The following is a 10,989-nucleotide window of genomic DNA, read 5'->3' as shown; positions in this document are numbered from 1 at the left end:
ATCCCCTATGCATTGCCCCCAGTAGTAGTCCCCTATGCAGTGCCCCCAGTAGTAGTCCCCCTATGAATTGCCCCCAGTAGTAGTCCCCCTATGCATTGCCCCAAGTAGTAGTCCCCCTATATATTGCCCCCAGTAGTAGTCCCCCCTATGTATTGCCACCAGTAGTAATCCCCTCTATACATTGCCCCCAGTAGTAATCCCACCTATGCATTGCCCCCAGTAGTAATCCACCTATGCATTGCCCCCAGTAATAGTCCTCCTATGCATTGCCCCAAGTAGGAGTCCACCTATGCATTGCCCCCAGTAGGAGTCCACCTATGCATTGCCCCCAGTAGGAGTCCACCTATGCATTGCCCCCAGTAGGAGTCCACCTATGCATTGCCCCCAGTAGGAGTCCACCTATGCATTGCCCCCAGTAGGAGTCCACCTATGCATTGCCCCCAGTAGGAGTCCACCTATGCATTGCCCCCAGTAGGAGTCCACCTATGCATTGCCCCCAGTAGGAGTCCACCTATGCATTGCCCCCAGTAGGAGTCCACCCTATGCATTGCCCCCAGTAGGAGTCCACCCTATGCATTGCCCCCAGTAGGAGTCCACCCAATGCATTGCCCCCAGTAGGAGTCCACCCTATGCATTGCCCCCAGTAGGAGTCCACCCTATGCATTGCCCCCAGTAGTAATCCCCTTATGCAGTGCCCCCTGTAGCAATCCCCTTATGCAGTGCCCCCAGTAGTAACCCCCTATGCAGTGCTCACAGTAGTAGTCCACCTATACATTGGCCCCAGTAGTAGTCCCCCTATGCAGTGTCCCCAGTAGTAGTCCCCCTATGCAGTGTCCCCAGTAGTAATCCCCCTATCCATTGCCAACAGTAGTAATCCCCCCTCTGCAATGCCCCAGTAGTAATCCCCTCTATACATCTCCAATGGTGGAGGACTGCACATGCATAGGATGTGTACTGCCCATGTGCAAGTCTCAATCTGCGAGGTCGCTCACAGTATCTCCATGCGGCAGTCTTATTGCCCGTCTGCATTCCCTGAAATGGAGGCATGTTGCCCCCTTTTTCTAGGAGTGCCGAAGCCTGGCTCTGTGTAGGAAGACGCAAATCTTCTGGCCTCAGATACGCAGGTAAGTTGGCCATTTTGAGTAGCCTTTCTCAGATGGCCGATTGTAACTATTGTAACTGATGGTTACGATGGTGATTCCTTGCTGAATATTCGGATGCAGCACTCAGATCTGCAATGCTGTCAGGAAGTCTCTTTTGTCCTTAGACATCTCCTGCTGCATTAGCATATTTTCACATCGCTGCTGCGTCCAAATATTGAGCAGTGATGTGAACTGCGTCCATCTCTGAAGCAGGCCCATAGAGCACAGATGAGAAAGTAATACTTAAATCTTCCCACAACTCAGGGCAGAATATTGTAAATCTGTGTACAGGGCCTAAGACTAATAGCAGTGCATGTAACATTATGTGATGTTCCAATGAGACAGATGACTTTAATTGTTTTTATTCATAAACGATCCCCTGTATATATATATAAAATAATGATTAGTACATTGGATATTACAGAGGATTTTTATACATGAAATAATGTTTGCATTATAAAATAACATTCTTACATACATTTTGAGTGAATATGCAATTAATTCAATTTCTTATGTAAGTGAGACATAAGTAGTGATGACAGACATTTTATGTGTATTATTAATGTACTCCAATACTTTCTTCAAAAGGATCACTGAATCATATGGAAGAAACTGTGGACACTTCCTTTGTTCCTTTGAAAGATTAATCATAACCCAGGAGCGCAATGAGCACAGTTTCATAATCTCCTTTGGTTTCCTCCTAAAATAAAGAAATAAGGTTCAATTGATACAATTTACGAGTTCTAAAATAGGTCAATAATATTATAATTACAATAATTCATCACCACACTCACTTGACAAATGCTATTGATTTCATATATATATATATATATATATATATATATATATAACACTGACTAAAGAACTACTACTGGTTTTTGGTTGAGTTTGGAAGAATGGAGGCGGGAAGCCCCTCTTACTGCCTATGTGGCCCCACACAAATGATTGAATTGTTATATGTGTAACACCTAAGCAAATACCCCTACCCAACCGAAAAATTAAATGACGCGGCCCATTCGTGTTTGTTGTCTACCGACAAATACAAAATGTTACTCTGGACTGCAGAAATAAAAATCTGTATACAGTATGCTGAGAAGGGCATATTGTGCTCTATCACCCTCATAATAACTCCTGCAACCATGAGGGCAACCACATTTTAAAAAGTAGTAGTAGCTATTGTATGGTGATCACCAGACAATAATACCTTGTGCTACAGGAAACACACATTTTCCATTTAAGTACAGTTGTCTGTATGGGGACGGGAGCACACTATGGGCCTGATTCAGACCCACTCGCTAGCGCTGTGCGCTCGCAAGCAGGCTGATGGTTTGCAAATGTGCATGTGCACGCTTTGTTCTGCGCGTGTGCAAACTACTCTGTGCGATCGCAGCCCGCTTGCTCGTCCAGCAAAGACAGCCCAGTTAAATGAGTGGCAGGAGAGGCCGTTTGTGGGTGGTAAGACACTAATAACGGGGGTGTGGAGGTGCGAACGCAGGCGTGCCTCGGTGTTTCAACGCCGTTTTTAAGGCGTGCATAATTAACAGGCAGCATCAAAGTACATAGTACACATCACATGCCTGTTTTTACACTGAAGTCCTCGCAGTGCTTGCGGAAGGGTAAGGCAACCACAAGCGCTGCGATCGCTACCGATGGTGCTCGATGTACCAATGTTTTAATACACTACCTGGAGATGATGTGCGCTAGTTGGTGTCTCAACATACGCTAATGGGTGTCTGCATACACAGAACGATCGTTCGCACAGCCAAAGTGGGTGTGCTTATGCCTTGGCGAGCTATCGCTTCCTATGTCGCCACTTTGACAAATTTGCATACGCTGGATGCGAGCGATCGCATCTAGCGAGCGGGTCTGAATGAGGTCCTATGTGTTATCACATAATTGCACTCAAATTTGAAAGAAGAAAGCCCCTCCTTCAAATGATGCGGCCCCCATAGCAACTACTGTCTTGTGATCCCCTGTGATCTCCAGCCATTGGGCTTTATTCAGAGGTGCACATAGGGGCAATGTTGCACGCAAACGACCCATGTTTTATGTCTGCTCATACATCTGAGTTGCAATGCATTTACATGCCTATGGTTAGCGCTGGAAGACGCAGACAGAATTTGGATGCAGGGTGAGTGAATTTCAGTGTGTGTTACTGAGCAGTAACGGGGTGGTGAGACAGACGTGGGTGTGTCACTGACAGTGGCTGCATCTAAAGACAGTAGCGCTGTCATATGAAGCCATGATCAGACAGAGAATTTGCAACTTCCATAGGACTGCCATCTAAAAACGCACCAAGACAGTTTAGTATCGCTGCCTGCGGGTGTCCCAGTAGTAAGATAATCGGTCCCGGCATTAGAGTCTGCATGCACCTCCGAATCCTGCCTAATATCACCAAATGCTAATCAAACATTGGTCTTTATTCAAACTAGCAAAAATAAATGTATTACCATTTCCATGCGCTGATTTTTTATGAAAACCTATAGTACACAGAGAACCTTGCTTTTGTGCTTTTTTGGAAAGGTTGATTAATGCTGAAGTAAGAACCACCAAATATTTAGTTGTCCTGTTTATATAAAAATCACATTTGGTTTTAGGATCACTCTCTTGAAATTTCAATTAGAGAAAAATCCCACTGGCCATTTTGGTTACATTTTATTTGATGTTTTAGAATGATAAAAAAGACAAATGGCATATTCTGAAAATGTAAAGTCTTATGACTGGGGTGGATAAGACATAAACAAAACTGATATTGATATTGGAATGTGAAGGGAGCAAATGTCAGAAAAATTGTCGCAGCACAGGGGTAAGAAAAATCTTAGCAGCGAAGGGGTTAAGAGATGACACTACTAGACACTGGTAGCTTGAGTTATACCAAACTTTGTTTCAGAGTTACCCCAATCGATCATTCACCTATTATCTCTTGCCTAATTCAAAAAAGCAATGTTTTTATTGAAGACCTTTTTCAGACATAAAGAGATATGGTGGATGGACAGACACACATACTGCTTATCTGAAAGTAGCCAGTATTAGTAGGAGGGAAGAGTTCTAATCTTATATATAAAATTCATTGGTGTGTTTGTTTGTTTGTTTGTTTGTTTGTTTGCTTGTTATGCATTCGGACACCCCTGCACCGATTGGGATGAAACCAATGCAAGGTGGTCCAGTTGGATTCTGGTCACATTTAGGGGGTTTATGGTCCTGGTTGGACATCCCGCTGGTGTATGCTGGGCAGAACTTTGACCCAGGTAGTCTTTTCTGAGCCTTCCACTCGATGGCTTTGAACGAAAACTTCAGAGTGGTGACACTGAATCCCAGAGCACATACTAGGGGGCTGAGGTCCCAGTTGGGCAGAACTTTGACCCAGGAAGCCTGTTCTGGGCCTTCCCCTGTACGGATTTGGATGAAAACTTCACAGAGGGGTGGCAATTGCTCTAGGATTCCTGGCAGTTGGTCTGGGATGCCTAACTTAATAACTTGAAAATTAGGTCTTGGTCGGACCTCCTGTTGGTGTACGCTGGGCAGAACTTTGACCTGGAGAACCTGTTCTGGGCCTTTTACTGGATAAGGGGAATTTTAAGAGAGAAGGGGGCCTGTGTGTAGACTCAATGCGGGCCCCCTCTTCTCTCTGGGGGTTCCGCGGTGGCTGCTGGTGCAGTATATTCTGGCTAAGTGGCAGAATCTAATGCGTATTTGCGGGTCTCTAGGAAAATGGCATCCACACCATTTTCCCAGGGACAGCATGCGCATGCGCGAGCCACCGGAAAAATGGCTGCCACCATTTTCCCAGTGATTTTGCACTCTGGAGACAACGGCTAGGTAAGACTATAATGGGTGCAGGGTGTGTGGTGTGGGCCCCACTGGACCCAGGGGGCCATGTGTACCCACACACTGCAACCATTATAGATACGCCCATGCACAGGATGGATTTGGATGAAAACTTCACAGAGGAGAAACCAATGTGAGGTGGTTCGGCTGGATCCTGGCCAGGTTTTAGGGGGCGTTAGGGTCCCAGATGGTCCTCCCATTGGTGTCCGCTGGGCAGAACTTTTACCCGGAGATCCTGTTCCAAGGCTTCCTCTGAGTGGATTTGGATGAAAACTACAGAGTTGTACCTTTCGATCCAAGAAGACATACTACAGGGTTGAGGCCCCAGTTGGGCCTCCAGTTGGTGTACACTGGGCAGAACTTTGACCCGGGGAGCCTGTTCTGGGCCTTCCACTGGATGTATTTAGATGAAAACTTCACAGAGGGGTGGCAATTGGTCTGGGATGCCTAACTTAATAACTTGAAGATCAGGTCCCAGTAGCACTCCCGTTGGTGTAAGCTGGACAGACCTTTGATCCAGGGAGCCTGTTTTGGGCCTTCCGCTGGATGGATTTGGAAAAAAACTTCACAAAGGGGTGGCAATTGGCCTGGGATACCTCACTTAAAAACTTGAAGATTTACACAAGAGCAACTCCGAGTACTTCAGCTAATGCCATATACAGTAATGGAAGATCATGTTACCACTACACTGAATGTGATTAAAACTTTTTTTTCTATCATTTAATGAACTTCACTAAAAATAATATTTTGTTTATTAGGTAGAGTTCCCCACTTATTACACATAGAAATTGTTACTAAGAATCTTACACATTGCTGTTTTAAGTTAAACCAGGACTTTGTTGTAGGCTTACAACCTCCTTTTGTCTTTCATGATATCTACTGAAATTATATTACAGTAAAATAATTAAGTTATAATCATTGTTTTGCTCTTTTTTAAAATCAGTTATTTACATGGATCCAAATCCATTAGTAACAGCAGAAGCAACGACTATAGAAAATTATGTCAATTTCTTTACACAACTTCTGCAACCTATTAATGTATTTTTTTTCTGTTAGAGACATTTGAACTACTTAATTCTAATTAAATAAAAGAAAATATATTGAGAAAGAGAGCAACCACAATATGATTTCAAAAAGGCTCTTCATTATTGCTTGACTTTCTGTATAATAATATCCATATACAGTATTTAATGGAGCATAGTCAGGTGAATATTGTTTGCAATAAACTTGAATGTTTAAAATTATGCATTGGTTAAAAATGTGCTTTAACTCATGTGACTGAATTGAACAACTTAAAATTGTAATAATATAAATATCGTACCATGATGTCATCACGTAAGTTTTTACTGTAAAGCTTGTTGTACTGAGTTTTAATAGCTTTTATGTCTATTTCAGCACGTGATATGATTATCCTGGATAGAACTTTATCGCGGGTGCCCAAGCCCTGTGAACAAATAAAACAAAAAGCCTGTTCACTGATACAAACACTTGTATGGAAACAACCATTTTCAAAATGCATTAGAACACATAAATATTAGCATTTACTAAAAAATATTATGTTGATTAATAAATATTGTCATATATAATGTGATTTTACTGTTGACTTTGAATTGGACCTTTACTTCAATTTGTGTAGAAGACACAGAAAAGTAGGATTTCTGTGTCTATGAATTAATGATCTATAGACCCCCAAAGACTGCCTGTTAACTGTTGCAGGTCCACAATAACCATACTCGTATACTTTTGACACTTTGATACTGACCATTTTAGGAATAGCACATATGGGACACCACCAGGGGCAGAACTATGGGAGACAATGGAGGCGCCTGCTGCCGGGCACCAGCACTGAAGGGAAGCCTCCTCTATTGCCCACAATATATTCACCACACTTAGGGCTGTAAATATGTACCCGGAGTGTACCCTCATGGCCGCCCAGTACATGGCACCTCTTCCTGGAACCTGAGAATCTACCATAACCATATACTAGTGGAGGGCTCCGTGTCAGACCATCAGATGCTACTTTCTTCTATCTATAGCCTGTCCCAGCTCATTGATACGCCGCTCCTCAGCAGCTTCTCATGCCAGTGTGACTCTGATGCCTCCCCTTACCCACAACTCCCCATCCCACTCGTCCCTGGTGGCAGCTCTTGCCGCCGACCTGTGCGGCAGGCCCGAGCATAAGCGCAGCTACAGATCTTCCAGGAGCTGGATGTCAACAAGGATGCACCAGATGGAGCTGCGGATAAGAGGGCATTGGAGGCGGAGGCTCCAGCGACTGAGTCTGGGGGCAGATATTTGGTGGAGCAACTTCCCGGCATGTGAAGCAGTCGGCAGTAGACTGGCCATTATGTGATTTGTAGTTACACAACAGTAGCAGTCTTACAGTATCTTGACTCAAACTCAGTCCTCAAAGCCCCCACATCAGTTGGTTTCCCCTCCATCAGGGGTATCAGGAGAGCTCCCCACCCCACATCAGATGGCTTTCACCTCCATCAGGAGGACTCTGAGTCTAGCATAACTGTATATACCCGAAAAAGGGGGGGATATGCTGCAAATTTACTTAAGTAAATAGGTCTAATAGAAACAAATTCACATATTCTATATTAGTGTTTTTGTGATAGATAGATAGATAGATAGATAGATAGATAGATAGATAGATAGATAGATAGATAGATAGATAGATAGATAGATAGATAGATAGATAGATAGATAGGCACCATATTTATGTTCCCTTTTTTTTTTAGGGGGGTACCAAAGTGTAACTGGGATGAACTTGCACCACTGGACTCCTTTAGTTGTCTGTGGATGAAATTATGTACACAGCATACCTTCTATTTATTTCATTTTATTTTTAATTTAATTAATATAGTGCTTAAATATTCTCTTATATCCAGTGGTGGCTCTGGAGGAGGGGATGCAGAGCAGACCAAAATTCAAATAGGGGAGCCACACCAACAGCCCTTTCAAATGCTGCCAAACGTTGCTGGCTGGGACTCACTGGTAGATGGTGTGCGTCCCCTGTTTGAATTTTGGACTGCACTGCAACCCCACATCTGGAGCAGCCACTGCTTATATCTATTTCAGGACACCCATTTAAGATGTTCAACAATAATAAACAGTCAAGTAAATTTCATTGTGACTGAATATAAATGTATTTTTCAAATCATGACAGTGGTAGTTTTTATATGTGTTAAAGTTTTGTTAACTTACCTTCATTGCAAGATGCAACTTTTCTGCAAAAAATCCTGGCTTATTGACAGCATACTTCACTAAAAAACAAACAAAAAAATGGTCAGTATTACAAACAACTAAGATTCTCTGGGGTGTAGATCGAAAGATCTACAGTATTTAGATAGACAGTCAAAATGGCGACACCAAAAAGTCGACAGTCAATAGGTCAACAGGGTCAACTGGCTGACAGTGTCAAAGGGTTGAATGTTAAATGGTCAACATGGACTAAGGACGACAGGGTCAAATGGTTGACATGGTGAAAAGGTCAACACACAAATGTCAACGCAGAAAAGGTTGGCATGCTTTTTTTTATTTTAAGCCTAATCTTCACCCTAGCCCTCCACCTAGTGCCTAACTCTAACCCTCACCCTGGTGCTTAACCCTAATCCACCCCCTAGTGCCTAGTCATAACCGTCCTCTTCTGCAGCCTAACCCTAACCCTCCACCAAGTGCATAACCCTAACCTTAACCTTAAACCTAACCCTGAACCTAACCCTCAACTAAAAATCATGAGAAACCACATGCTGACCTATTGCGTGTCGACCTTTTGTGCATGTTGAACTTTTGATCCTTTCTACCTAAATCCATGCCAACCTTTTAACTGTTGATAATTTAACCATGTTAACCTTTTGACCCTTTCGTCCATTTGCATGTTGACCATCTGGAATCGACCTATTGACTATCTATCTGGACACGGTAGATTTTCCATCCCTGTACCGATTCTCTACTCCCTGTGTAATTGTATATGCTGAAATTATACCACTTGTTTAGTTTAAGTTGAGAAGTTAGGGTCTATAATAAAGGAGGTGTAATACTGAAAAAAATTCAACCTATTTCATAAAGATTTTTGTTTGCACTCATTTTTAACAGCAATATTTTATTTTACCTGTCTACAGGAAATTGTAATAAAAAAAATATTATTTACTATTTACTCACTATTACCCCTGCACTCAAAGCCCAGGACTTGTTGTCCCTCATAGGGGGTACCCCATTCTTGATGGGGTCCTGACTTTCTGAGGGATTCCAGTCCTGGGCTGACCAGTTTTTTTGGGAGTCACGTCTTTCCGAGGAATTCCAACACTGGGCTGACCACTGTGTGTCTCCATGCTATAGCATTAGCCACCTCCCCTCCAGCTAGTTCAGCCTGATAATGGTTATTGGGAGATGGGGGAAACCCTACACCACCACCCCCCCCCCCCTATTTTCCAATACTAGACCAGGATCAAAGGTCCAGGACTGTTTATGAATTTTGGGGTAGACCCCCCAATCTTCTCCTCCTGACCCAGTCACATTCTTTCTACAGCCTGAACTATTCCCCCACCCATCAGCCAGTGCTCAATGCAGCCACAACTCTCTCAGGCAATGGTGATGGGTGATCCTCAGTAACACCCACAGCGATTTCAATTCTTTTAACTGTATAAAAAAATTTGTTATCACATGATGTCAATTAAAACTATTTATTTCAGTATAATTTTATTTACAAATCTGCATATTTGTTAAAAAAAAATATATACTGAAACAAGTTTATATAGCTATTACTGTATTAACTTAATTTGACCACAAGAAAAAATAGGCAATTTTGGGGACATTTATGGAAAAAATATTAGCCAGTTAAATCCTCATACAAAGTGTGATATGCACCTTGCGAAGCAATGGGGGCGATCCGACTGCTGACATGTCGGCTGGTCCCCACACACGGAGCGATCCGTTGCCCGACCACCCAATATGCCGACACCCCTCTCCCCCCCCCGCATAGCGCTGCATGGGATCGCACATCACATCACCAGATCTCTTGTGCAGCATGTAAGATCAGGAGGAGCGATGTACGATCCCACGGGAGTGCTCACTGGCTGATATCATAGCCACACACGGAATGATATAGCAGCGATATTGTTCCAATCCGGCGGATCAGCTGCTATATCGCACCATATATGGGGGCCTTTACTGTAAGTAGTTAACAGTCATTTGATTTTATGAAGTGATTGTCATTTCTAGGTGTGTTTTGCCTACACCATCATGATACTAGTGGGTCGTTCCTTCAGCTTAGTTCCTATGGACTTGTGATTCTTTAGGGCTTGCCAAGTCACAGATTCAAAGCTATACAGTATATAATAAAATATATTATTTGTGTTATAATTTGTAATATATATTCTGTATATTGTGTTAAAATATGGGAATGAAATATTCAAGAAAAATACAGCAAATGGTTTTGAATATAGGTTTCTAGATACAGTATATTTCAGTTTCTTTTAACAATTGATACATACCTATAGCTACAAGGCAGCTCTCAATATCCCCCTTTAGATTCAAGTCCAGGGCCTTGTTTAGATCATGTTTGCTGTGAGTGGCATATTTTTCAAACACTGCACAATACAATTTATGATAAAATAAATCTTGGATTAAAATATACATTAAAATATTGGGTTATAAATACAATAAGTAGCATGTTTAAAGGACCAAAACAATGAGGAATAATCTATGAAAATAAACCATACTTACTGTACCTACTCTCCCCTCTTTGGGGATTTCTGCGGAAAGAAGCTTGTAGGCTTCTTTAGGCAACACCACCTGTAGATGGCATTTTCTATCGGGCACAAACTACAGAAAGCTTTACATTCCGTCCTTGATACATATGAGGTTTGCAGCAAATCTCCGAAAATGGCAATTTTCAGAGGTTTGACTACATGTTAGTGCTTAGTACATACTGCCCCTTATCTTGTATCTTATATGTGTGTTTATTAAATGTACTGTACATACAGTAGCTATATTTAATGTTATTGTCATTATC

At 42.5% G+C, this 10,989-nt stretch overlaps 1 protein-coding gene across 1 annotated transcript in view; it reads right to left on the bottom strand.

Moving 5' to 3' along the window:
• Positions 1–1,595: 1,595 nt before the first annotated feature.
• Positions 1,596–10,989, bottom strand: part of LOC148442297 (annexin A1-like) — a 31,405-nt gene continuing 22,011 nt past the window's right edge. Inside the window, exons 10-13 of the mRNA XM_088464052.1 lie at positions 10,469–10,564; positions 8,181–8,239; positions 6,292–6,414; positions 1,596–1,842 (exon numbers count right to left, since the gene is read on the bottom strand). Of these exons, the coding sequence (XP_088320178.1) occupies positions 1,786–1,842; positions 6,292–6,414; positions 8,181–8,239; positions 10,469–10,564 (335 nt within the window). The 3' untranslated portion in view covers positions 1,596–1,785. The remainder of the gene's footprint in view (positions 1,843–6,291; positions 6,415–8,180; positions 8,240–10,468; positions 10,565–10,989) is intronic.

Source organism: Taudactylus pleione, unplaced genomic scaffold (assembly GCF_031769625.1).
Source record: "Taudactylus pleione unplaced genomic scaffold, aTauple2 ptg001573l, whole genome shotgun sequence".
Classification (NCBI taxonomy): Eukaryota; Metazoa; Chordata; class Amphibia; order Anura; family Myobatrachidae; genus Taudactylus; species Taudactylus pleione.
This window is presented reverse-complemented; position numbering and strand designations above follow the sequence as displayed.